The sequence below is a fragment of the Thyridium curvatum genome (assembly GCF_004353045.1).
Source record: "Thyridium curvatum strain D216 chromosome Unknown NODE_25_length_444008_cov_73.864110, whole genome shotgun sequence".
Taxonomy (NCBI): domain Eukaryota; kingdom Fungi; phylum Ascomycota; class Sordariomycetes; order Thyridiales; family Thyridiaceae; genus Thyridium; species Thyridium curvatum.
The window spans coordinates 224991-252473 of record NW_022156780.1 but is presented as its reverse complement, the minus strand read 5'-3'; the positions used below and the strand labels follow the sequence as shown (position 1 = coordinate 252473).

Below are 27483 nucleotides of genomic sequence, written 5' to 3'. Positions count from 1 at the left end.
AGGACAAGCTGTGCAAGTGAATATGCGCAAACTGCCCGGGAGAAGTCTGGACGCGCGTGTGTCCGGGCAGGGGCACGTGCCTGCGCACGGTCCATACGTGTAAGGGGAAAAAACCACAGGCGCGCCATCATCACCAAAAACATCATCTAGCAGAACCATCACCACCTGCGCGCGTTTCAACAGTCTACCTCGCGCCACACTCGGCCCCTGTGTACAGAGCACACACGCAAAAGCGCACAGGCGCGCGCGCGCACGTACACATCCAACTAGCCGTCATGGCTACTCCCGAACAGGAGACCTCGCTCGCCCAGCAAGCACGATCTCTGAATACCAACTCACTAGTGCTTGAGACACTGCTGCCCAACGTCAAACCCCACAGCCAAGACGAGGACAATTATGACCGCCCTTGGATGTGCGACTTTGCCAATCAGATGGGGGAATACCTCGAGAATGGATTCGCCGAGCGGGTCAATGCAGGACTCGAACTGTTGACACATGAGGGCCGCTTCGTCCACGACTACGAGAGTGACCCTGCCAAGGCCGCACCCGACATGCCGCCATTCTTGGAGCAAGTATTGCTAGATCTTGATGATGTTATCGCAAGGGGACCCCAGACCAAATTTGGTGGGGAGAAGACCAAGTGGGGTACGATTCCGGAGCGGCACGAACCGTATCACTGGGCTAGATGGCTTGTCGAGACTGCCGAGGACGTAATCGACCGCACGGCCATCGGCGACGTGATCAAGGTGGAGAAGGCGTACCACACAACGAGGCAAGTCAGGTCATGTGGCCCTAGGCCAGGCCAGCCCAGGCCAGCCCCAACTCGCTTGCTTCTTTATTGCTGACAGTTGGGATGTAACAGGGACCTTATCAAGATCCCGCCTGTCTACCGATGTTTTTGTGGGGAGCTCGAGGCCATCATCTCCAGGACCGGCCACTATACCGCCATCGCAAGTGATTTTACTAGAGAGCACCACAGGACAGGCCCTTTGACCTATCGCACCACCGGCAGCAACGGCGAGCACGTCACCCTTCTGCGCAGCGAGCTGCTTATTGGCTTTACTCTGCTATTGTGCCAGTTGGCCCGCTGGGACTCATGTGAATGGGACGACCTGTCGAGCTCAAACAAGCGCTTCTGGAGAGAACGCGAGATCTTCGACTACAACTGCGAACGAGGCCAGCTCGTCTGCCGCGACCAGTTGCCCGAGACTGTGCATGTCACTGTTATCACCGAGATCTGGAATGCCGTGCGAGTTGTGCAGTTTGCCTGCCGAACCGACATTGACGAGGCGGACGACAAGTTCTCCATCTGCGTCCGCCCTGTAGCTGCGCTACCCTCCCTCCCACCTACGGCCACCGGCGCTGGCATCTCCAATGATGCCGGCGTCACCAAGTCGAAGTTGCCAAGTGCAGACGGCCCCCCTCCGACTTACATGGAGCAGAAGCTCGATCTTTTGCGCTGGGCACTCTGGCCAGTGAATCCACCCCTGCCTCCGGCTGCCAAGGGAAAGGGTTGCATGATGGAGAAGCTCGATCTTTTGCGCTGGGCACTCCGGGCAGAGAATCCACCCCTGCCTCCGGCTGCCAAGGGAAAGGGTTGCAACAACGACTTATCCTCCACCTCCTCAAATGATCCTTCCTCTACCGCCGCTGTGCGCATCCCCAGTCAGACATCTGACTCGTCAACTCTGTTCTCTTTCTCGACCGAAGAGCCGCCGCTGACACCACTGACGCCGGCGATGTCGCTACAACCATCGCCCGACTCCAGTCTCGAGCTAGACCTACCTGTCCGTCAATGCGCCAGAGAGGGGGAGCAGTCCAAAAATGAGTAGTAGGCCTGCATATATCGCCCAAGAGCAATAAAAGGCCACCCAGCACGGGGATTCTGCCTCTCAAAGCTAGCCAAACTCGAGGTGAAGCTTTCTCTTCTGAGGTTCTCGAGGCTACATGCGCTGAGAAGCGATAAACATACGATGGAGAGAGATGTACGCACAGAGAGAGGGTGGAGACAAAGGGAGACAGTACAGCTCAGCTGATGGCACGGCAAGAGGCCTCATACCTTGTACATCTACACCTTTATTCCTGTAGTTTAGCCGTTTCAAGACACTAGATACCAAGACTCCTCCTTTTCCCTTGGTTTACCGGGGTAGAATGTCGGTGAATGTAGGTTCATCGCGCACTTTGAAGCCCAAGTAACATGATCATCTCTTGTATTTGGCCATCGGTAGGTGGCCGCCAGGTTGTCAACTCTACGAGCAACCTCCGACCCCAATACCAGAGAAGCACAAAGCAACTACACCGAGCCCTAAAGCCAACACCAGAGACCGACGACTAGCAGTCTGATCCCGCTGATGGTTTTTCTTCCATCTCTACAAACTCCTTCTCCTCGGCCGACTCGTAGGCCATTGCCCAGCACTTTGCCGTGACGACGCCGCAGACGTGCTGGTCCGCGGGCGGGAAGTCGGCACGCGCCATGCGGGCCTCGACCTTCTTTTCGCGCCACGCCTCCTCCCCGTGATGGATAGTCCTTCGCTTCCAGAAGATTCGATGACTGGCAATGAGGTGAAGCCTGCGTTTGCAAACTCGCACCACCTTGCTTGCCTGCCTGTGGGGGTCTGCACTTATGCGGAGACTGTTACCCAGCGCAAACAGCGACCACGTCGAGATGTATTGTCCCTCCCCTACACCATATGTACCGTTGCCAGCACCATATGCATGTAGAGGTACCTAGGATGTTGTGACAGTCAGTCGTTCTTGGTATGCTGGCCGGGTCCCGCTTGCCGCCTTGCTTGATCCATCAATGGTTTGCTTGGTTGTTTTGAGCTCCTCAGCCTTTGTCGGTATCTCCTGGAATCGCTCTTCCGGCCCAGATAAGCAAAGCTTGCCGCCGTCAAGCGACGATGAGAGACAACCATCGTCGTACCAGCCAATGTTTGCACCCCTTTGCCCCAACAAGCTGCAAGAGAGAAAAGGTTTGCATCGCTAGGAATCAACAAGCCGGGCATCTCATCCAGCCCGTGCAGTCATGCCAGTCTCCGGGTGCGCTCTCCCTACGGCACTATTGCTTGCTGTTAGGGTAATGGGAAAGGAGACAAGCTGGCAAGCGCTTTGCTTGGTCTGTTGCTTCGTGACAAGATATGAATATGGATGCGCCCGGGGAGCTACAACGGCTCAACCAACCATTCTAAACAACTCCTCTCATCCTGGGTGCCCTTTGACGCCAGTCTCCCTATGGTGGATATGCCACCAAACCAGGCACCCCGCAGCATCGGGCACGATGAGGAACTTCCTCGAACAGTAATGGAGCTCTGCAATTTGATCCAGGATGCCCAGCTTCAATGTCAAGAACGATACCTACCACATCGACAAAATGGAGGCAGTAAGTGATAATCTGCCGCTTGCTTTCGCTGATAACTCTGTTCCCCTTTGCAAACTCCCGGTCAAGTAATGACAACAACATGAGTGTATACTAAGACCTTCTCTCTCAGAGCGATTCTCAGCCTCCACAGCCCCTGCAGAGGTCGTTCTAGCTCTTCGGGTCGTACATCCTAGGATCCAACCCGGCCGTGAAGCCGCAGGAGCCCTCATAGAGGCCGGCTGTTTCTTCAAGAGCCTGAATCTCAAGGAAGCAAGATCCATCTTGGCAAAGGATCGTGCCTTTGCCTTCTTTGTCAAGCAACTGAGTCCGAAAGAGCCCCGGACCCCACCCCAGAATATCATTCTTACCTGCGACGAGCCCACCCTCGGTCAAACAACTGGCCCCTTTGCGACCCTCATCGGTTACCATGACTTCATAAAGAGGCAGAAGTATGGCGAGCCTCAGGAGCGGCCCAGGGTGGTCCGTCCTCAGGCCCCGGAGAAGCCCAGCGCCCGGAGGGCATTTGGAGAGGATGGCCTTGACCGCAACGATAGCGGTCATGATAACCGAGCCTTTCGAGGAAGCGATGAGCCCCATGCTGAGACCGAGGCCGGTGAGGTGGAGAAGAGGCCCGCCCCAGAGACGATTGTCGTCGAGTTCCTCGCGGGCCTCTGCGGCGCCATCGCCGTCCAGCTACAGCCCACATTTGGTATCCCTCGTTACATTGGCGTCCCCTTTGAGCAGACCTTCCGTTTTGGCGACTTCGGAACCGGGTCCCAGGAGTACGAATGCGGAGTGCGGATTGATGGTCAGCTGTGCAGGCACCTGCTCGACGTGCCGAAGCTTGGGTCCAGGCTATGCGTCTTCTTCGAAGCCAAGCGCGACCGAGACCCGCCTAAAGGTCGCTGGGCCACTTACACGCAGCAGGCGCTCGAACACGCCGCTATTATCTGGGCGCGGCACTTCGACCAAGAGAGCGGCACCATGGCCTTGAATCCTGTGCAGTGGACCCGAATGACGAAATGGATACTGTAAATGGGGCAGGAGCCACTGTATCACTTGGAGGATCAAAGTACACTTCTCACCTAATTTTCGGGCTAGACCCATACAACAACGCAAGCATCAATACAACCACCAATTTTGCCCCTACATTTCCAATACTCAGAGGCTTGTTAAGAATGGCCAGTGCCACCGTAAACAAGGCGATTTCTCTTGAATGAGGTGTGTGGAGTGATGTATCACTCCGTTTTCAGAATCCAGCTAATGTGCGTGTATAATTGGGCAGATCAAAGCGGGGACGCTAGTCCAACGACTCAAAGCGGGCAGCGAACAGTCACCCTCCTACCGTACACGATCCAGCATGGCAACGCCAATAAGGAACTGCTCATGCTCTAACACAGAGCGAATAGTCAACTGGGTACGCACAGGATCACCCTCCTGGGCTGATGAGTCTCCGAGATGTCGGGAGTGTGGACACGGTGAAGGGAGAGTGAGCATCAATGGCTCCGAGCTTGAAGGCAGTAAGTACCGACACAGATGATCTGCACTGCTCGCAATCGTCACTTGGCGAACTTGTCGGCCATCCTGATGACATCTTCATTCCAACGCAAGAGCAGACCCGGCAGACTTGGCTTACTTCCGAGCAGACATGGTCGTATTTCACGGCTCAATCGGCCAGCATTCCCAAATGCTGTTTACCTCGTCACTGCTGCGATCCCTCGATTATGCTGGAAGATGTCCCTGCCTTCCCATCGTACGCACCCACCACCGAACTCCGGGGAGTACCAGTCTGGCAGATTAGAACTGGCCACGACAAAGACATGAAGCGGGGACGAGATGTTCATGGCCTCGAGAAAAGACTGCGTCTTTTCGCGATCAAGACCATGCCATGCCACATAAGCAGCCAGCCAGAGCAGCTTCATTCAGCAGACACACCAAGAGGGCTGGGCTTGCTTGTTCTCTGTTGGTCATGCATCTTATCAGCCCGGCTGCTTGAGCTACAAAAGTGGCCTTTCCAATATACCGGTACTTATCTACGACCATTCAGCATGGGTTTAGAAGAGATACTGGGAAGCACTCTACTACTCGCGACGACTTGGAAATCCGATTCCTAGTCAGAGAGCGAGATGGAATCTGTGTCCAGAACATCTGCTCTGTTCAGGCAGTAGGTCGGATGCTGGTGTTCTGTATGAATGATGTTCACGATGGAAAAGCGGAGTGTCATATGGCACTACCCGGATTCGAGAGGCATAGATGGCAGAAGCACTGGAATATCCTACCGAGTCAGTGGTAGACAAACTGTAAGTCGGGTCTCATGTGAAGTTTCTTGGCTAGGCCGCGCGTATATACGTTGTCTCTAACCAGGGTAACAAGAGCGGCTCATCCGAATACATACTCAATCAACATATAGATGTTGTCGAGACGGTCCACCTTGTCCCCAAGCGGCACGCCACTCGCCTCGAGGGTCCAGCCATCCAGATTATCCACCGACAGATCTCCAAAAGTCCTGATAATGACAGAAGCCTTGCCAGTCCCAATCCGGCTTTCGTCGACGAGAGGCTTTTCGCCCATCACCTCGGGCATGGAGAGACCGCGTACGAGCTTGGCGTCTCGGCAAGCCAAGATGATCGTCTTGACCACGAGCTTAGGCTGGCTTCTCGACCAGAAGGGAAGGCGGCCTTTCAAGCCCCCTTTGTCGGCGCCACCACTGCCACCACCACCAAGTTGCAACGTGCCCTTGGCCTTGGTCTCCGCCTTGTTCGATGCAAGCATACTCGTCTGGAAGGCGTGCCAAGCATTCACAAAGTCGTTGCGGAGATCAAACATGGCAAAGAAGCCGCGCGCCCGTCCCTGCTCCTCGACCCCGGCCGCCACAGCGCGCACGGCGCCCTCGGCCGCCGACCGCAGCAGCTCGCCGCCGTCGAGCGACGTGTACTGCACGTGGAGCAGCACGTCGCTGATGGACTCGTAGTCGAACCTGCGCACCTCGGAGGGCAGCCGCAGCCGCCACGACGAGACGGCGCCCGCACCCTCGAAGGGCATGTATCTGCCGTTGCTGGCGTAGTTGAGCTCGAAGACGCCGGCGTCGTTGGCGCCAGAGCTTATGGCTACCGAAGACACCGGCACGCCGTCGCTCCGGAAGGCATCGGCCGCGGGAGCAAGGTAGTCCTTGGCTGTTCCGGCGCCTGCAGAAGGGCTGACGCGGTACTGGTGCTTGGTGAGCGTGAGCGTTGCGTTGAACCCGGTCGTCGGGGTGATGACGGCCGGAATCGAGACAGCCACGGAGCGGATGCGCCGCATGTAGTGGCCGGGGAAGTCCATGTCGTACTGGACCTCGGGGACGGAGAACTCGGCGATTCCCGTGATGCGCAGCCGGAGCAGTGCCAAGGGGTCGAGCTGCCGCAGCGAGATAGTCTTGGTGATCTCGAAGTCGGGCTTGGTGCCCTCGAGATGTATCGCTTCGAGGCGTTTGAGGTCCATGTACAGATTATCGGCGGCGAGCAGACCATCTCTCGAAGCGTCCCAGTAGCCCACCGGCCTCAGCATCGAGATCGGCCGGCCTTGCTCGAAGCTCAGGGCCGCAACGGCCTGCTGCGCAGCCGCGGCCGCCAGCGTGTACGCCTGGAAATACAGGCCTCGCAGCTCCTTCTCCATCCACGCGTACAGCTGCTGGCTGGTGTACTTTGTGCGGTAGTAGGCCTCGGCCTGCGCCGCGTCCTGCATCGAGGCCAACTGCGTAGCCATGTCCTTCTCAGCCGCCTCGATGCGCGTCCGCTGGATCCGGATCTGCTGGTCCGAGACCCGGATCTCGCGGCCGCGCATGTTGGCCTGCAGCCGCCTCTCCTGGAGCTGCTTGACCATGCGGCCTTTTCGCCCGGCCGCGCTGCTCACCTCGCCCACCAGCATCGCGCCCATCTTCATAGCCTGGGCTTCGATCTGGATCGCACCCGCGATCAGAGAGCCGCCCGCTGCGACGCTGCAGCCGATACCAAAAGGCGCCACATTGCCAGAGATGTTGGGCAGCCATGCGAACATCGAGGCTGTCATGTCAATGCCTGCCGCGATCACGTTGAGGGCCGCCGCGGCGTCGGCCAAGTCCATCTCGACCTTCTCGTACGCCGACATGCGCAGGTCGTCCTGGGTGATGGGTCCGATGTCCTGCTCTAGGTCGACCCAGTCCTGGTAGGCTCTGGGGCCCTCAGATGTCTTCTCCCCCATGGAGGCCAGGTAGAACGACAGCTGGGCGGCCTGCGCATCTCTCGAGAGCTGCAGCGAGTCGATCGTCTGCTGCGCTTCCTTGAGCGACGTTCGCTTCATGTCAAGCATCAGTGTTTGGATGACGGTGGCGTTGCGTGCACGCATGGCGCTGAACTCGTCGGCTTCCTTCTTCTCCACCGCCGTCATGATCCGCTCAGCCATGGAGCGCAGCTCGCTGCAAAGTTCGAGCGCCTTTTGCAGTCGCATCTCGAAGCGGTATCGTGGGAGCGGCCCGTTCTGGGCACCGATGGCCGCAGCGGCGATGACGCCAGCCGAGCCGCCGACCCCCGCGCCGGAAGCTACAAGGGCGGCTGGGTCGATGGGGGGCTCTCGCAGGGCGTACTCGACGGGCTTTCCGTTGATGTCTAGCGAGTTGCGTATGTTGTAGAGGCGCTCGTGCACCTGGCTTCGCAGCTTCTTGAACTTGGGGTTCAGGGGCACGCAGAAGTAGGGAGTCATGATGAAGGACCGCAGAGCTTCTTTCCGTGCGTCGAGCTCCTGCGTCGACGCGGAGCCTTTGATCCTCTTCAACTGTGCGGAGAACGGGAGGGACAAATGGACTTTGACCTCGTCCTTGATGACATCCTCGAAGCACTTGGGGGCCTTGCGTCCCAGCTTGAGGCCCTTGATCGGCTCAGGGCCAAGGACGTGAGCGGCCTCAGTGTAGCGCTGGATGGCCAGCGGTAGACTCTCGAGTGTTCCCTGGCGGAAGTACTGATCTCCGGCTGCCAGGAGGATCTCGGCGTACTTCATGACAATCCATTTCATGTAGACCTGTGGCCGGCCGCGGGCTGCGGCGTGGACCAGCTGGCCGAACGAGCGGCGTTCCTTGATGGCGAGTTCAATCTCTGCCGCTAGCTTCGTCAAATCAGGGCCCCGTTCACCAGATTTACCAATCTTCTCGCTGATGTCTTGGAAAGGGGGGAACCGCCAGGGTGATTCAGCCACCTTCTCTTTGCCCGGCTTGGCGGCATCAGCTCGTCGCATCTTCGTGTCGACAGTCGGGTCGAAGAGGAGTCGGGCAATCTGCAGGGCGTCGTCGAATTGCTGAGTGGCAAGGAAGCGATCGGTCGCGAGCATCACCGCGTGGACGCCAAGCTCCCAGTTGTAAAGCGCACACGGGCTCGCGAGCTCGTGGTAGAAGGCATCACCACCAACCAGGCCGAAACTGTCGGCCAGCTGCCCCGGCGTGGTGGCCGCCATGGTGTTGTAAATGCTCACGAGAGGGTCGGCTCGGTCCACGGCGGCCTGCATGAGGCTTTGCGAGAAGGGATGATCCATGGACGTAAGCGCCATCCTGTTGTCGATCAATTCCTGTGTCCAAGCCGTGGACAGCAACTCCTTCTGTGGCACGTTGAAGTAGCTGACGCTGGAGCCGTCTTCTTGCTTCACGTTGAGAACCAGGCCGGTGACTCTTTTTGGCGTCTTGGACAGCGTCCACTTGATATCTGACTTGGGCTGTTGGATATTCTTCGGCAGCCAGACTAAGGGAGCCGTTTTCTTGTCCTCCACGCCAGGCACAAACAGAGTGGATTTGTCTCCGGCGACCTTGTCGAAATAGGTGCAAAACCCATTCGAGGGCACGGCGATTCTCGCATCCTGGCAGGCGGTGACCTGATCCGTAGAAAAGTCAAAGCAACCAACCACCTGTCCCTTCTGCTGCGACTCAGGTGCGTGACTCAGCACAAGCCTGACACGATTGGTCTCGAAAATCGGATCCAGGCGAAACTGCCAGGCAGAGGGTAGAGAGCCTCGTGGAGGCAGCTCCAAAAGCTTCCCTGCTGGGGCGGGCGGCCTGGGTATGTCGACCGACAGGCTGCCGGGCGAGATTCGTTTCGGGGTCCACGTGCCTCTGACAAGCTCGCTCCAAGCCATTGTGATCTCCCACTGTGTTCGAGGCTCTTGGGCAGCTGGTACGGCATCGCCCATCTGTGTCCATGTCGGGGTGCTTTTGCCGGCGGCCAGGTTCGACTCTTGGGTAGTGTTGACCGTCTTGACGACTACTTGGGGGAAGAAGATGTACAGCCTGCCGTCTTGGGAGATAGGCACCAGATACGCTCCGCTTTCCTGCAGACGGGCCGAGTTCCAGTCGTTCTCGACCGAGGGCAAGTCGATCTCCATCTTTGTCCACGGTTTCCAGAAAACGGCGCCGTCGGAGTGGTAGATTGTCAGTGTCCTGTAGTAGAACGTGTGTGGTGCCGAGCGGGTTCTACCAAACAGATGAAAGACATCCTCGGCCTTTGGATGCGGTTCGTGGAGATACGAGACAATGTCCAGGCTGGATATGCCGTTCAGGTCGTAAGCGTAGTCCTGGACAGCTCGCAGGAAGGTACCAACACTAAGGTCCTTTTGCATGAGCGTCGTCTCCAACTTCTGAAACAGCTGGCTCTTGTCGTCGCGAAGCGATGGCTCGAGCCAGTTCTCGGGGTACAAGAACATCTTGCGGTGCGCTTCCCACAGCGTGTAGTGCTGCATCCACGTCCATTTCTCGCGAGGGAGCATATCCTTGGCGATGCCGGCTTCCATGCCCAGGAAGCACCGCTGCACAAAGAGCTGCACCACGGAGATGGCCTGCTTCACCCGCGATGTACGCAGCTGCGGCCCCATCTGGACATCAATGAGGAAATGCTCAAATAGGCCATCGGCATTCACTATGCCGAGCTCGTCCCGCACCTTCTCTTGCTGCAAGAGGTACTCAACCAGGACTCTCCGCCGCTTCTGGGTCAAGACAACATCTATATCCGTCTTTTGGGATGGTGTGAGGCCTTCTTGTATTGCCGTCGCTCGAGCATAGTCGTCTTTGCTAGAGGACAACGTTGTCCTAGGCTGGGCCAGACTGAACAACACAGACATGTTTGGCAGAGACCCTCCCGCGCTCGCGTTTTGGAGCTCGTCATAGAACGACATGATGTCGGCAAACTTCAAAAACCCCTCGAAGCTCCTCAGGTTTGACATGACGTCTAGAGGCAACCAACCAGAGAAATTGACCTCCAGGGCTTCCAGAGTGCGGGCCTTTTTCCACCCGGTCGCATCTGAGAGCTCGGCTGCAATGACCTCGAGCGTGGACGAAGTCGTTGAGCCAAGCCAGTCGACCAGTCTAGCGAGACTTCCGATATTGCCGGTGGCGGCCTGGCGAAGGCGGCGGAACTTTACCAGCTGCACCAACTCAGCCAGTTTGAGATCATCGAAATTAACCACCAGTGTCTGACCCGCCTTGGTGCGATTGAGAGTCATGTACTGAAGTTCTTCGGGCGTCAGCTGTGCTGTCGTGCAGATGACCGCGACGCGCTTGATCGCTGCGATAATTGTGGCCGCCCGGTTTGCAATGGTCACCGACTTGAGGATGTCGTTGGTGAAGGGCGTTGACTTGGACTTGGAAGTGGACCAGGTCACATCTTTTGCGCTGAAGTTCGCCTTGAAGCGGAAATACTTACCGCCAGTCAGGCGGAATGGTCTGAATGACTTGGTGCTGTTGTTGTATGGCACGTCGATGCCCTCAACCGACAAGGCTGGTAGCGCTTGGCCCTCTGCGGCCGAGCCAGTATAAATCAATGTATAATTGTCACTCGTGGGCGCTTGGAAGTAGGCATCCAGCTCCGCAGACGTAGCTCCATCATTGGAGGGCTGCTTGAGATCCTGCAAGGCGGACATGGCCGTCTGCTGGGACTGGCCGTCCGCTGCTGGCACTGTAACGATGTCCGACAAGAGAGTAAGGATAACAACTGGATCTGCATCCGGCAATATCGCCTTGACTGTGTTGACGATAAAAGTCTTGAGCAGGGACTCGGTGATGATGGGCGAGGCTATGTTGATGAATTCTGTTCTTCGGCGATGACGTTGCATAGCCGCCTCAAGGCTGGCTTGCTCTGCCAGCCTGGCTTCGTCAGCCGCTTTAGCCGCAGCTTTCTCATCGTCATCTGCTGTTGGTCCGCGAGCGCTGCTATCGCTGGAGACCTTGGCCGGCGGTGTGGTTGCGGCCAGTCCCGTAGAAGCCGTGCTTTTGGCCGGCAGCGCAATGGCATCAGAAATCCGCTTTACCACTGGAAGTTTCTGGCGGAGGGTGTCCGGTATTGCCACAGAATCTGAAAAGACGGGTGAGATTAGTCTCTGGCAGGTTTTGCTAAGGTCCAGCAGACTTGAAAGGGGATGCATTTGCGGCTTTCTTACTCTCTATCATGTCCACCACTGCCTTCGCTGTAGACTCGTCAAAAACACGGGATGCACAATCGACGACATCGGAAGCGGACGGCACGGCCCCAGGGAGAGTGAATGGAATGGACTGTGCGATATTCTGGGCCCCCGTGGCGATTTCTAGCGCCAGCCGAAGGCCCTCGAGCGAAGCCTCTTTTGTTGCCAGAGTCTCGGTGTTCGTCTCCCGCTTCTTCTTGCTGAGCGTGTTCAGCAACGAGTCGATGGTCCAGCCAGAGTTGAGAAGGAGCTTCCAATCTTCAATGACAGCAACAGTGTGAAGCGGATCCTTCAGAACCGACGCTCCGCTACAAGCATAGAATACCTCAAAGAATACTTCCGAGCTCTTGGGCGGCACGGCGAGGATGCGGCTGATGATGGCATGTCGGTACAATGCGGAGAAGACGTCGATGTCGAGCGTCTTGCCTCGGCAACTGGCAGCAGCTACGAGCTGGTCGAAGTAGTCCAGCGGCCATTTCAGAGCTGCACAAATACCGAGTGCATGCAGCTCGACGGCTTCCTCGGTACCCTTGACAGTCAGGTACTTGGCCGCCGGGGGTGTCGCTTGTTCGTTAATATATGGGTCAAAAACGCCGTCAATCTGTTGGAGCTGCTTCGTCATGAACTTTCTATGGAACAGGGACTTATCGCCGAAAGTATTGATTGACGTCCAGATTGGGAGCAGCTCGCTAGCATCAATGGCAGAGAGCTTGTGCAGCTGTGAAAGCGCCGCAATGCCACTCACCACATAGGGCGTGATGCTGACGACTTCTGCGGAATTGGCAACTGTAGGCTCGGTCGGATCGAACAAGAGCGGCTCTTCCTCGATGCTTGGATCCTTGCTAGCGGGTTCCTCAACCACGGCCTGATCAATGGGTGGGGGAAGATCGGACCTCTCTGTCCTGCGCGTGTTTGCAACCATCGACAGCTCAAGATTACGGAACCCGACGATGGCAGCATCTGTGTCGGCAATTGACCAGGACAATTTGCTCCGGAGCCGGAGGAATGCCTGGAGAGCAAATGCAAGTTTTTCGGTGAGTGGCTGGTAGGGAGGAGCAGCCGCGTTGGACAGGAGCAGTAGACCCTCGACCAGTGCGTCGAATCGCGAGGATCCTGAGGCATTGGCGATGATTAGGTGCTGGCTGAAACACCGAGTCTTGACCAGCTGCAGTACCTCGTCGAATTCCAGCCCTGATTTGAGCATAAGCTGGTTCTTGATGAGAGACAGGCCTTTCAGAGGGTCGAGCAAGGTCTCCTCGTCGTCGAAACCCCAGAGTGAAGCGGCATCAACAGGGCATGTCTTTTCGATCCTCAGGGGTACCGGGGATAGTCCGTTGACGAGATCCGCAAACTTGGCCGGAAAGTACGTTTCCGACGTGATGGTGCTGAACTCTGCCTGCTGGAGTCCAAGCATCTCCGCAGCGAGCTGGCGCTTGAGCGTCTCTTTGGCACCGCTGAGAAGAGCTTGGCCGACTTCTCGATCCACAGCTCCTCGACGATCGACAGGGACAAGATCACGCAGGCGGTGAGGAGACTGGAATATGCGCAGAAAACGAACAAAGTCTAGCTCGTACGTGTCGAAGACGGCGGCCTCGATATGATGCGCCAAGTCGAAGGGGAAACACGTGAAAGGGTAAGTAGCTTTAGACACTAGCTTCTGGTAAACATCATAATCGATGTTCGCTGGACGATACTGAATCCTAGAAGCTGCCCCAACAGGTCCTTGGCCCTCTTCGAAGCCTGTCGGGGTCTGGTATGCGCGAACCGAGTCCTCGAACCTGTCGGATGGCGCTATGGGCGAAGTGGCAGTGGACCGGATGTAGGACTCTAGCACCTCATTGACCAGGCTGATGTAGGGTAGCAGAGTTTGGGAGTTGGCACAAGTGAGCTGCAGCTTCCGGATGTCTGGCCTGCGTTCGAAAAGCATCTCCAGTAAGTTCTTGGCAGAGTTCCCGCTGGAGATATCTTCGGGTGTCCTGTCTATGAACGTTGTGTTACGGAGTAGGAGCAGGAGATCGCTCAAGTAAGCCGACAGGCCCGTTACCGAGCAGCACTCTTCGCAGTCCGTCCCTTCTAGCTTGAAGATGTCCGTCAGGTTGTGAAGTGAGCGGTCTTCAGGCTGTCCACCAGAGAGCGCGCTCGGTTTCGCTGTAGAGATGGGCATGTAATCATCTCGACTAGACTGCATAATGGAGAGCCAGAGCTGCTCGTTCCAACAATCCACACGTTCGGCACAGTCGTGCACCTTCAGGGCATTGTCTTTTGTCATTCCCTCGGCCACCATCTGCTCGGCGAACTTGCCCTTGAGCTGTTGCGTGATCTGACGGACTGATTCAATGCCCGCTTTGTGTAGCCGAGGCAGATCTTCTGGGTCTTCGACCACTCGGCTCAGGAGAAGCATAGACTTGACGAAAGCCAAGGCCAGGAGAATGTCGTCCCTAGACGGTTGGAGCTCTGCAGCTCCTTGGCTCAGGGCGGATAGGGTCTTCTGAATGAGCTGCTCATCATTGATGTCGATGTTGTCTCGCTCAAGGCATGATAGCATGAACCACGCCGTCTTTTGCAGAGTCGTTGACAGCGTAAACAGTCCACGGCGCAACAGCACTTGGATGACCAAGGTTGGGTGATCGTTAAAGAATCTGGAGCAAATGTCCTGGAGTGTCTGCGGCTCCAAGCGCTCGGCCTCGTTACTTGATGCAGCGAGCTTCACAAGATCTGAGCGAGGGAACAACGTGATGGCAAGGTCTTGGACAGTGGCGAGTTCTAGTGTATTCAAGAGCCAACCGCATATGTGTAGGTCGTTGTTTGTATAATCGAGAACAGACTGTAGGAATTGTAGCGTCGAGATGCCGTTGATGGAAATATTCCCATCTTTGAGCACAAGGTCCAGGGCAGAGCGACGATCCTCGCACTCGTCCGCCGCTGCACGCTCAAGACGTCGGCCGAGGGTACGCAATTCTTCCCCCAGCTGGTTTTCCAAGAATATTCGTAAAGCTGCCATGGCCAATGTGGGCTTTCAAAGTGCGGACGTTTGGTAAATTTTCGATTTTGATATCGTTCATGACGATAGCTGTACTGCTAACATCCAGAACTAATAGCTGTTGAGACACTTTTGCTCTCCAAATGCCTTCCTCATAAAAAGAGCTAATCTTCCCAGGCACTTAGACCATTTCTCCACCATCACAAGACGTCGTCGACTCCAGTTCGGCAGCGTCATGGCTTGCGCAGACGGGTCCACGCCACGGCCTAGGCCAGCAGCCGGGGCTGAAAATTGGGAGGGGTAACCATGTCTCTACTATTGATGCCAATAGCGAAGAATTGCTACCTACTTTGAGCAAGTGTCGACATTAGTGAGAGGGAGTGGCTAGCTGAGTCCTGTGTCTGTTCGATTTGAGTCGAGGCATGGATGTCACTACACGCACACCCCTATCCCTTCAAGCGCCGGCCTTCCCAATCGGGCCAGCTCCACCCTACTTTCAATAGTATCAATGGGCCTAGACCCGAGAACCCCATGCCGCTACGGCACGCACCGGATGTTGCCGATGGCAAGTGGAGTTGAGGTCGGGTCGAGGGTTTGAGCTGAGTGGGCAGCTGAGCTAGTAGACTACTTGGAACATAGGAACATGGGATTTCTTTGTCGTGCTCTCTGCTTTGCGCAAATGAGCCTTTCACTGTGCAAGAAACCTCATCCTTAAAGGAACTTCCGAATGTTTGTCTTGCTGGAGCTAGACTCTTTCCCATCCGTCAAAGTGTCACCCCTGCTACTTCATCACAATCCGAGCTGTGTCCCAAGACTCGCCTCATCATGGCTGAATTCAACCGCAATCGCATCTCACTGAATATTCAAGGCACCAATGGTGCAGACTACTATGACCAGATCTGTGCACTGAGCCAGCAGACCATCAACGACAATTTCAAGGCTCTCTTCGACCAACGCAAGGATCTTGTTGAGTTATGGTACAAGGACAAGCGAGGAAATAATGGCGTCCTCGATGCCATACTGGATCCGCCCCAGGTCAAGCTTCAGATTGGCAGTTCCGACACGCCCGAGTTGTACTTTGAGATTCAGTAAGGAATGATAATTACCAAACAAAAGAAAAGAAAACAAATAGAAGCTAAGAACTACCGCAGTATCAAGTCCGGGAATATCAGACTAGCCGCGGATCAAATCCAGAGCATCAACAATTGGGTCATCACTGTTCGTTCGCATCTCTTTGAGGCCCAGGTTAGTCCAGACCGTGCTTTTGACGAAGAGGCTGCGGCCGCGGCGTCTGCAGCGTTAGACGAGATCAAGAAGTCCCATGACGTGGACGCGCTTGAGGCCGCCATCAAAAAGGCCCAGGACGAGGCTGTGGCAGCGGCCGAGAAGGAGGCTTCTGCCCCGGGCGGCGCGAAGAAGCCAACCCCTATCAAGCCTGGGGATTATTCCATTCACCGTCTGTTTTGTGTAGTTGCTCGTATGTATCACCCTTCGCCGTCCCCCGCGTCTAAACCGCGACACACACTGACACGAAGTAGAGGGAGCATGGTCCACCCCCGTTGAGTCCCACTCTTATCTGCCTGATCCAGAGGACAGCACCAAGAGGGTCAGCTTGAAAGACTGGAGGGAGTCGAACCGGGACAGTACGACTAGGCTCATGGCGAATGCGGTTTCCAAGCTTCTGAGCAACTGGGCTGAAGACAATCAAGAATCAGCTTTTTGGAACCTAGGCCTTCAGATCCGTCTCCCCGTGGCAAGACTCGTGGAGGAGCAGGCCTTGGCTACATGCGGTCAGTTCCCACGTCCAACGCAGCAGTCAAACAGACCTGAGTGAAACTGACAGTACGTAAATAGCTCCCACGGCGGTCCGCCTGCAAAACTACGCGTACATTACCGACGACGCGCAGCTCGCGCACTTCAAAGATGTCAAGGCTGACAAAGTGACGTCTTTGGACAGTGGAAGCCAGCTCGGCCACCCACAGAACTGCCTCGTGTTCTGCGAAGTTGTCAAGCGCAAGTTGCCTGTTGGAACGCGGCTGGAGTACGGCGGTAATCTGGCGGAGCCTGCAGGGGGCAGTTCGAAGCCAGCGATTCCCGGAACCTTCGTCCTGGACCATCGCCTGTACTTTGAGAAGAAGATTCTCACGAGCCTCCGGGAGCTCTGTGTCAAGACGTCGGTCATTCCCGTGTATCCCAACATGTTTACGGATCGTGGCAGCGGCGAGCAGCAATTCCAGAGTCGGTATGTTGTGGGCGCAAACCCGAACCCGGCTTCGCTCTACCCGGGCCTCCCTGACCAGGTTGCTTCCAACCCTACGTTTGACTTCAAATGGGAGAGCAACGGACACTATGCGTGGCGCAGGACGTGGGCGGCTCCTGGATCTGGGCAAGAGGTCAAGACGTACACAGACTGCAACTCGGCGCCCGTCTACCGAAAATGGACCATCGAAGCTGAGAATAGCGTCGAAGTTGATTGGGTGCCAGGCAACGATACCATCAATGTCAAGGGCTCTGTGTTTTACAATCATTGGGAGGCATACAATGCCCGTGGAAACATGAACTTTGGGTGGAAGTCCGAGGGAGGAGACTGTTTCTGGGGATCGTAAGTGTCCCTGCTCCGCTTCGCTCCCGAGTTCCTCGTACACTTTGGGCTAACATACCATGGTAGATTCTGGATCAAGGTCACCTGGAGTTTTGAAATCGACCTTTGCGACAAGGAGAAGTCGTTCGAAATGCAGAAGGAGGCTATGAGAGAGCGGGCTCGCTACCTGGTGAAGCTCGAGGAATCCCGCAAGAACAATACGCCACCGCCGCCTGAAGTCCCCGAAGTGCCGAACGGCGTAATCAACCCCGTAGTCATCGGCCTGGACCCGGACACCAGTCTTCCAAGAGACCTACGCGTATGGGGTGGCGGAGGTGAGTTTGTGCGAGACAAGACAGACACAAACATGCGCACGGCCGTCGAGGCGTCGTTGAAACAGGGCTTCCAGACGGCCTGTGCCAACCTGAAGAACGTGGTGGCGGATGCGGGCCACTTCATCTACCCAGGCACGCGCACACTCGTTTTCGGAAACCCGAAGCTCAATGACTTTGGCGACATCCTCGCCACCGTCGACTACATCGATCTCGAAGAAGACGGTCTTGTCCAGGTCAACGTAGGGGTGCCCAAGGACATCGAGACGTCCCCGAGCAAGGCGGCAGACCCAGTCATCCACGACTCCACCGTGACCGGCAACCCTACACACATCACCTGGAGCCCCAAGATCCTGTGGAACTCCAGCAAGGGGACGGCCAAGCTCGTGCTCCAGGGGCGCAACGTGCTACCAAATGCCATGGCCTTTGAAGATGTCGCCATTCAGTTGCTCCCAACGGCAGGCGAGAAGTGCCTTTTCAGCGGCAGTACCTTCGCGTGGCAGGCGCGCAGCGAACTTGATGAGAAGCAGCGCATCAAGCGCCAGACGGAGACGGCCGAAAAGGACGAGCAGGCCGCAAGGGAAGGTAGCGACAGTGTCAGCGCGAGCGCCAGTGGCCCCAGCACTAGCAGCAGCAATGTTTCTGGCTCGGTCTGGGAGTTCAGCCAGTCACTCATCAAGGAGGAGCTGCGCGTGACGCTCGAGCAGGAGAGGAAGTCGACCATCTTCCGCATCGAGCCAGTGCCCCCCATCAAGAAGACAAGCAAGACGCCCCGCTTCACCGTGCCGCCTGATGGCTGGTTTAGCCTCACGCTGGAGGGGCCGGTCTCGGGCCCTGGCGATTACGTCTTGCTATTGGACGAGCTGTGGAACCACACCGACTACAGCATGAACATGAAGGGCAAGAGGGCGGCAACCTCCTTCCTCAAGTGTAGCCTGATCGATGGTACCGAAGGTATTGCGTTCATCACTTCCCAAGCTGACGCGGACAAGACCCGCGGAGCGTCGTCTTCCTAACCAACGGGTAACGAGGCACGGTGCAAGGGTCTTCCTAAGCAATGGGTAACGAGGCACCGTACAGAGGGCTTGCATGGATGTGACACAGATAGATCAGCCACCACGTCTAAGTCAGCAAATACAGTAACTCACCAATAAAAGGAGCACGACTCTCATATAGTGCCACTTGCCGCGTCAACTTGCATGTCCCAATAGTGTCTCTGTCTCTGTCTCTGTCACGCACGTAGCGAGCGGCGGTGGCGGGCGGCATCTCCCTCTATTGGAGACTCTGAGAGTTGTGGACGAAAACTAGTTTCAGGAATTCTACGCTACCAACCACACTATCAACTACACTAGGTATGAAGAGCAGGTATCAAGAGCTTGTCAGACCACGAGGCGCGGCAGGCTGATGGATGGTGGCATAGCGGTCTGCCCGTTTTGGGTTCCAGAGCTTCCGTTTTCAGCTTTCAACTCGCGCGTGTCACTGCTCGATTTGGGGGCAACCCGCAACCTAGCCAATGCTGCCGAAGAATGAGCTGCATTAGCCTCTAATAAATCACAAACTATAATGTGGCCGCTGCCAAGTCCCCTGTTCCCCTTTTCCAAGTCCCTATACCCACACCCCTCCCCTTGTCAACTCCAGCTCTTCGCACCTTCTCCGACTTCGTCTCCGGGAACACTCATCAGCACTGTCTAAAAGCCCCTTTGAACATCCATGGATCTATCGAGGTCTAGGCTGCGGGCTCTCGCGTCTCGTGGCGGCCTGAAAACCATAGAGCTTCTCGGCAAATCGGGCACAGAACCTCGTGACTGTTTGTCGTGATCGCAGCAAGGGGATACGGTCAGTACCTCACTCGCGCCTAGGTGGTTAGTTCTTTCCCAGACAGTACAATACCGCGGGAGGCCATACACTGTGTGCTGCTCTGGTGCCACAGAAACACTTACGGTGAAGCTGTCCCGTCATAAACTTTTAGACCTTCGATGTGTATGAATCCAGCAACAAAATAGACGCGCATCATGGACAATCGTGTCAAACTTCAAGTGCAACCTACCGTGTCTACAAAGCATCCGGGACTCAATCAAGGCTCAAATGCCAGCCCACGCGACAAATCCGCTAACAATGGTTCAGCAAAGCCTGCATCTCGAATTCCCACCATCGACAAGATTGATGCCGCTGCCTTTTCGACCGGCATGGGAGGCGGAGCGTTGAGATCAATCGACCAGAAGTTCGAGGTGAATCCTTGCAACGGAACCCTGGCCTTGACCCTCCCACTGCCCGTAACGGCTGGCCGAGATGATTGTCATCCGTTGCTAAACCTTTCCTACAATTCTGGCGGTGGCAACGGCCCGTTTGGCATTGGCTGGAATCTCTCGCTGGGAAGCATCACACGCAAGACGACGCAGGAGATCCCGCACTACGACGACTCGGATGTATTCTTGCTCTCCAATCTGGATGATCTGGTTGAAGACGGCGTGGCCTTCGCCTACTCGGGGTCTCTTGGGCAGTACCTCGTGCAGCGGTATCGCTCGAGGGTTGAAACCGGCGGAGCAGTGATGCGCATCGAGAAGTTCACGCACCAAGTCGACAAGCACGACGTGTTTTGGAGGACCATATCTCCAACCAATGTCACCAGCTTCTACGGCCGCGAATCTCAGTCCCGAATCATGGATGCAGCAGGCCACAGTGGCCCTCAACGGATCTTTTCCTGGCTGCTCTCTGAGGTGTACGATCCGAACGGCAATGCGATGCTGTTCGAGTACAAGGAAGAGAACGACGAAGGCATCCGCGGCGCAGATGACTCTCTTCCTATCCACGAGGTCTGTAGGGATTCCGCCGCCCGTAGACGCGCACGGTACCCCAAGTCCATCAAGTATGGCAACGTCGATGTCGCCAGAGACTTGGACTCTTGGCAGATTACTCCGCTCTCTGCCAACGACAAGTGGATGTTCGAGGTGATATTCGACTATGGCGATCACGACGTCGATATCCCGGAAGCTGAGCCAACTAGACCCTGGTTAGTGCGGCCGGATGCTTTCTCCCGCTACTCCAGCGGCTTTGAGATTCGATCCTACCGCCTCTGCCAGCGAATCCTGCTCTTCCACCATTTTGAAGACAAGCTACCGCGGAAGGATTACCTGGTGTCCTCGTACAGCCTGCAGTATGATGAAAGTCCTACGGGGTCACTGCTGAGATCCTTCATAGCTACTGGCCATGTGTGGAACCAGGAGAAGGCAACCTACGATCAACAGAGCCTCGCGCCGTACACCTTCTCATTCTCCAAGACAGCGCCTGTGGACTCTCTGCGCTTGCAGACCATGAAACCAGACTGCCTGCAGGGCTTGGAGGTCAGCAACGCGAGGTTCCATACCCGGTGGGTCGATTTGAACGGCGAGGGTGCGCCGGGCCTGCTCGTCCAGCGTGATGGGGCTTGGTATTATCAGCGGAATGAGAACGCGCTCGACATTGGCTGCCAAAGCGACGGCAGTGGCGACACTGTGAGCAGCGACGATGGCAGTGGCGACACGATGAGCAGGGAGGACGGCGATGGCGGGGAGGAGGTTGACTGGCCAAAGCCAGAGAGGGACTTCGGGCCTGTCCAGATTGTGAGCTCTTTCCCAGCCTCGGGAGACTACACGGCCTCTTTTCTGGAGGACCTCGACGGGAACGGGTTGCAAGATCTCGTCCTGTGCGACCAAAAGGGACGTGCGACTGGCTACTTTGAGTGCAACTCGATGGACGACTGGCAGAACCTCAAGGAGTTCCCTACGTGCCTCAGCTTCAACGTCAATGATGACTCCATGCACCGCTTGGATCTTACCGGAAATGGCCGTAGAGACGTACTCTGCCACGCAAAGGATGGACTCATATGGTTCCCATCCCTGGGCAAAGACGGATACGACCTAGAGCGCCACTGCGAGGGAATGGAGGGCCTCGACATGTTTGTTACCAGTCACAAGAGAAGCGCCGTCTTCTTCACGGATATGACTGGCGATGGCTTGACCGATATTGTCAAAATTGCGAATGGGCGAGTCTCGTACTGTCCCAACCTGGGCCACGGGCGTTTTGGATCAGAGTTGTGCATGGGAAATCCCCCTCTCTTCGATTCTGACGACCAATTCTCTTTCCAGAGGCTCCATCTCCTTGATCTAGATGGCAGTGGAACCACAGACTTGGTGTATCTCACGGCCGATGGTGGAGTGGCCATGTATTTCAACCAGTGCGGCAATGGATGGAGCGACAAACTGTTCCTCGAGGCTTTTGTCAAGGCTGACAATCTGTCCTCGGTGTTCAGCATTGACCTCCTGGGCAACGGAACCTCGTGTCTATGCTGGGTAGGTCCCGATAGCGCGGCGACCGACGAGCTTGTCATAAACTACCTCGACTTGGCGGGCGGATCCAAGCCACACCTGTTGAAGTCATGGTCTACTGGGACTGGCCTGACCACGTCGGTCAGGTACGCTCCGTCAATGCGCTCGTACCTGCAGGACGAGAAACGGGGGAGGCCTTGGAAAACCAAACTGCCCTTCCCTGTGCATACGGTCAGTCGTCTTGTTGAAAGAGACGAAATCGTATCCTCGACACGAACTACAAGGTTCCGCTACCACGATGGCTACTACGACGGGTTGGAGCGCGAGTTCCGAGGCTTTGGCGCAGTCGAGAAGTGGGAGACGGAAAACTTTACGGTCACGAGGGGGAAGAAGATCCTTGAAACACCAACGACCTATACCAAGATGTGGTACCACACCGGCGCGGTTCACATGGGTCTCGCTCCCACCGGCTCGGACTTGTGGAGCAAGGCTAGACTGGCCTCTGTCGTGATGCCGGGTCTCAAGAGTGATCAGTGGCCCGAGGCATATCGGGCCCTCAAGGGCATGCTGCTGCGTTCCGAAGTCTACGGACTTGATCGATCTGCCGCAGCAGCCGTGCCCTACACGGTCAGCGAGACCTCGTTTGATGTCAGCCTTGTGTCCGTGGGGAGAGAAGCCACCGGGCAGACTGGAGCCCGAGTCGTTTGTCAGGTGCGGCCGCGGGAGTCGCTTACTGAACAACTGGAAAGACTTCGAGACGATTCGCGGCTCGAGCATCAGCTCATCTTGGAGACAAACACGTACGGAGACGTGGCCAAGTCCCTCCTCGTACGCTACGGCAGGAAGCAGAGCTCGCTGGCGTCGCCTGAATCTCGCAATGCTCAGCAGAGAACCCACATCACATACACTGAGAAGACATTCACCAACGCCATTGACTACAAGGCCATTGATGACAAGATCAGCATCGACAACTACTACAAGCCCGCGCCGTCCTCCACGACAGTGTTCCACTTCGACGATTTACCCTTCCCAACGCCGCTCCTGGACATTGAGGCAATCCGACGCCGAGGCGTTGCCATCCTTGGAGGCACCAAGTACGTCGGCGACATGACAAGAACGTACTACCGAAGCGCAGACCTTACACACTGTCTGGACCATCACTCACTGGAGGCTTTCTCACGCGTGGACCGTGAATACGTCTTTGCCATGGACAATGAAATGATTGAAAGCATTTCTGGGCAGAAAGATGTCCGCTTCCGCCAGGTGTCGCCGCGCGACCTGCTGTACAAGAGTGGCGGCTACGTCGAGCTGGAGCGTGACACGTGCGCATGGGCTCCCACGGCCGAAGCCCTGTGGGAAGTGGCGAGTGGACCAGGCAAGAACACCAAGAACAACGCAGCCGAGACTCTGCGAGCGGCTCGTGCGGCGTTTTTTGTTCCCCGATGGTCTCGTGATGCATTCGGCCACGTCTCGGAGGTGGTCATGGATGAATTCCACCGGCTACCAGTCGAGACTATCGACCCTGCAGGGAATCGCACGAGGGCTACGTACGACTACAGGGTCATGAAGCCAGCGGTGTTGACGGACCCGAATGGAAACCGAGTCTCGGTGGTCTATGACTGTCTGGGCGAGCCTGCTGCTGTTGCACAGATGGGCAAAAGCGGCGAGTCTGTTGGTGATTCGATCGAGGGCATACCCTGTGTGCTCTCTGAAGATGAGCTGCTGTCGTTCATGGAGAAGCCGTCCAGAGCTGTGGCATTGCGACTTGTTGGGCGGGCGGGCAGTCGGAGACTTTCGTCGAGCAGAAGACTGAGACTGTCCGGTTCCTCGCCAGTAGAGCTGCCCCTGTTTCGTCTAAACCTAGCCCGCACCACCCATGCCATGACTGGGCAGAGCCGCCGCGCTGAGGCAAACGCTGGCGACGTTACAGCGGAAATCATTTACTACGATGGTAGAGGCATGGCAAGCCAACAATTCAACCTGACGCAGTGGGCCGGGAACGGCGGCACAGAGCACGAGTGGCGCGTGAGCAAGAACACTGTCAACAACTCCGCTGGCAACTCAGTCGTGGCTTCGAAGCCTTTCTTCTCGTCGGGAAATCAGTGGAAACCTCTGCCGGAGCTTGATGAGCCATTGACGTTCACCTATCGGGATGCCATGCAGCGTAATGTTGGCACCCTATATCCAGACCATACCTGGACGAAGCAGTGCTTCACCCCGTGGTCGAGAAGCTCCTACGACACCGGGGACACCTGTCTCGTGACAGATCCCCGAACAGATCCTGACATTGGGTTTCATTTCGAGAGAATGTATACTGGCCTGTTCATGCCGTCTTGGTATGAGCTTCGCATCCAATCAGGCGACAACCACTTGCGGCAAAGTGCGCACAAATCCGGCCTCTACGCAGCCAAACCTCATTTTGCCCACCTTGACAGCCGGGGCAACACCATCCTGACAGTAGAGACAGGCGATGGCTACGAGCGTGCCATGCGCGTCGAGTACGATGTGTTCGGGTGCAAGACAGCGCAATACGATGCCATGGACCGGCTGGTCGAGGCGTATGATTTGCACCAGGGGAGCCGGCCTCTTATTCGGCGCAACATGGAATCTGGCGCGCAGATCACCGTCGTGACCAGCACTGGTCAGCCCTTGCTCTCCTGCGATAGTGCAGGCAGACAGACGCGTTATGTGCATGACTCCTCGGGCAGGAAGACGCACACGTGGGTTTTGCCTGATCGCGAGGCTGCCCAGGAGGTGCTCTGGAGTCGATACGTTTACGGCGAAACCGTGGCGGACCCTGAGCGCAACAATCTTCGTGGCCAAGTCTTCGAGATCCACGACCAGTCCGGTATCCGCAGAAACACCGTTTTCGACTTCAAGGGCAACTGTCTGTCGTTTGACCACCGTCTGGCCAACGAGTATCAGACTATCCTGGACTGGAGGAATGACGTGCCCGTAGAAGCACAGCCTTACACGACAAAGAACAGCTTCGATGCCCTTAACAGGAACATCGCGATGTGCAATGCCGCGGGGCGTGTCACGATACGCACTTTCGATCTCGTCGGGAACCTACAAAGTCTCTGTTCTTTCGTGGCAGCCATGGAAGATGGAGCAAAATCGACTGGCATTCCGTCGCCGCTGAAGGGTGCTGCTTCCTACCATATACGCAATGCTACGTACGCCGCGGATGGGCAGCCCTTACGAGTCGACTACGGAAACACGTCGCACTCTAGTTACACGTATGATGAGTTGACGGGGCAAGTGGTGCGGCGACGGACGTGGAGGGATGACGGCAGAGTCCTTGAAGACTTGACCATGGTATATGATTGCATGGGCCGCGTGTCCAGCAGCCAAGACCGGGCCCAGCAGACGCTCTTCTTCAGGAACGGAATGGTTGAGCCTGTGAGAGAATACCACTATGATGCGTTTGGAAGACTCAGTCGGGCAACGGGGCGAGAGACGGTCGATACAGGAGCCGACACTGTACGCAGCCTACGCCAGGTCTCGGCCTCAAGTCCCCTGGTTAGACAGGCTCTAGGATCAGGGCAGTCCAGCGACTTCAGCGAGTACGTCGAGTACTATGTCTACGACGATGCGGATAACCTGCGGCTTCTGCGGCACGAGGTCTCGGACAAGTCTGTTCCGGGCTGGACTCGGTTCTATACCTACAAGGAGCCTTCTCTCCTCGAGCCATCCAGGTACAGCAACCGCCTGAGTCAGACCTGCATCGGCCGTCTCACCGAGCGGTACGGCTACGGCGGTGGTGCCGCCGGCCAAGTTGGTTGCATGACATCCATGACGGGCTTCTCTAGGCTGCAGTGGGACCACCGCAACAAGTTGCAATGTACGGCGCGCCAAAAGGTGAACTCTGGGTTGCCCGAGACGACGTGGTATGTCTACGACGACAGCGGGAAGCGGGTGCGCAAAGTCACAGCGCGCTCCTCGGAGGCAGCGGCGGTAGAGTCTGGCACCAAGGCCCGGAAACGGAAGGAGACGATCTTCCTTGACTCTGTAGAGATATACCGTGTCTACCACGGGGATGGGGTGAGGGTCAAGACCACGACGACTACCTCGCTGGTGGGCGCCAGTGCGGATCCCGAGGCTCCGTCAGTCGTGACTATCGAGGACTTCCAGGTTGCTGCCGACTCCTCCGAGACCGAGAGTGATGGTGGCAGTGACTCTGACGACAGACGCGACGAGCAGGCACCTCGGTCAAATTCAAACGAACCATTGCTATACCGATACGTAGTCAGCCCAAATCTGGAGACAGATGACAAGGGCCAGATAGTCTCGTACGAGGAGTACACCCCGTTCGGGGTCTCGGTGCTGCTCATGTGCAAAGCAAAGACCGAGGCGCCTCGCCGCTATCGGTTTGCGCTCTACCACCGCGACCACGAGACTGGCCTGTACGCCTGTGGCGCGAGGTACTATGCGCCCTGGCTCGGCCGCTGGACGTCGCCCGACCCGCTGGGCATGGTGGACGGGCCCAACGTATACGCCTACGTGCTCAACGAGCCTGTCAACCTGTTTGATCCCAGCGGCACAATGTTCTGTTGCAAAAGTAAGAGCAACAAGCCAGCTCCTCAGTTCACCAAACAAGCCGCAACGGCGCAGCCGAAGGTCGATGGCGGCCATCACCCCGCCCTCAGCCTCCAGCCGGGCATCGTCTCCGACCACAAGAGTTCGCTCAATATCGAGGAGGACCTCAATTCCAAGGGCCACGCTTTGCTGTACCAGAAACGCCACCAGGACCAACAGGACTCGCGGCCCGCGCTGCAGAAGGCTACAGACTACCTGGGGTCCCACAAGAAAGAGATCTTGATTAAGGGCGGTGCCGCGATCGCGAAAATGCCATTCCAAGCAATTCCCGGCGTCAATACAGTCATCGGTGCGGCCTCGGGCCATTTCGTCGACAAGGCGGCACAGAAGAGGCAGGATGCCGAGAACCGGGATCACTTTGCTAAAGTACACGACAAGGCTGAGAAGATTGGCCACGATAAAGCCATGAATAAAGTCCAGAAACTTGCTGCGGAGGCCAAGAATTTCGAGGACCTGAAGGCAAAGATTAACGAAGCGGCAGAGGTAAAGAAGGTGGAGAGGGACCCAGGACAGCCGCAGGACCAGGAACAGGAAGTGCTCCCAACAATCACCGAGGAGTCCAGCCAGGAGAACATGTTCGCGGAGGCGCGCCTCTTGGAATTGGCTGCGGAAGCCACCGAAAATGTTCAATCCGATGTTGCGGACCGTAATGCCGAACTCACGATGAATTCTACGAATTACCAGAAGGCCAGCGCGACGCACGACTTTGGCTAATGAGCCAAGTGGGCGTCTGAATAGTTGACGCACTGCTAACAGAAGTACTTGTCTATCATCAAGCCCATCGGATTTAGGTAGTGGGATAGCCCTTCCGAGTTCCAGGGCAAGGATGCGACAAGGATAATGATTGTCAAGATCAAGGTATCTCCTGATGAACTTCTGTCAAC

The 27483-nt window shown here is 56.6% G+C and overlaps 5 protein-coding genes across 5 annotated transcripts; 4 read left to right on the top strand and 1 right to left on the bottom strand.

Annotated features, from left to right (window-relative positions):
* Positions 1 to 275: 275 nt before the first annotated feature.
* On the top strand, positions 276 to 1832 carry E0L32_005001 (uncharacterized protein; the record flags this gene model as incomplete). The annotated part of the gene is made up of 2 exons (XM_031139475.1): positions 276 to 781; positions 863 to 1832. 2 exons carry the CDS (start codon positions 276 to 278, stop codon positions 1830 to 1832), a joined length of 1476 nt encoding a protein of 491 aa, XP_030996603.1.
* Positions 1833 to 3231: 1399 nt separating this feature from the next.
* Positions 3232 to 4393, top strand: E0L32_005000 (uncharacterized protein; the record flags this gene model as incomplete). Its single annotated transcript, XM_031139474.1, has 2 exons — positions 3232 to 3379; positions 3489 to 4393. 2 exons carry the CDS (start codon positions 3232 to 3234, stop codon positions 4391 to 4393), a joined length of 1053 nt encoding a protein of 350 aa, XP_030996602.1.
* Positions 4394 to 5737: 1344 nt separating this feature from the next.
* On the bottom strand, positions 5738 to 14804 carry E0L32_004999 (uncharacterized protein; the record flags this gene model as incomplete). The annotated part of the gene is made up of 2 exons (XM_031139473.1): positions 5738 to 11697; positions 11783 to 14804. 2 exons carry the CDS (start codon positions 14802 to 14804, stop codon positions 5738 to 5740), a joined length of 8982 nt encoding a protein of 2993 aa, XP_030996601.1.
* Positions 14805 to 15608: 804 nt separating this feature from the next.
* On the top strand, positions 15609 to 18712 carry E0L32_004998 (uncharacterized protein; the record flags this gene model as incomplete). The annotated part of the gene is made up of 5 exons (XM_031139472.1): positions 15609 to 15871; positions 15935 to 16260; positions 16322 to 16573; positions 16638 to 17385; positions 17452 to 18712. 5 exons carry the CDS (start codon positions 15609 to 15611, stop codon positions 18710 to 18712), a joined length of 2850 nt encoding a protein of 949 aa, XP_030996600.1.
* A 996-nt stretch (positions 18713 to 19708) lies between these two features.
* Positions 19709 to 27313, top strand: E0L32_004997 (uncharacterized protein; the record flags this gene model as incomplete). The annotated part of the gene is made up of 1 exon (XM_031139471.1): positions 19709 to 27313. One exon carries the CDS (start codon positions 19709 to 19711, stop codon positions 27311 to 27313), a length of 7605 nt encoding a protein of 2534 aa, XP_030996599.1.
* Between the last annotated feature and the right edge of the window lie 170 nt (positions 27314 to 27483).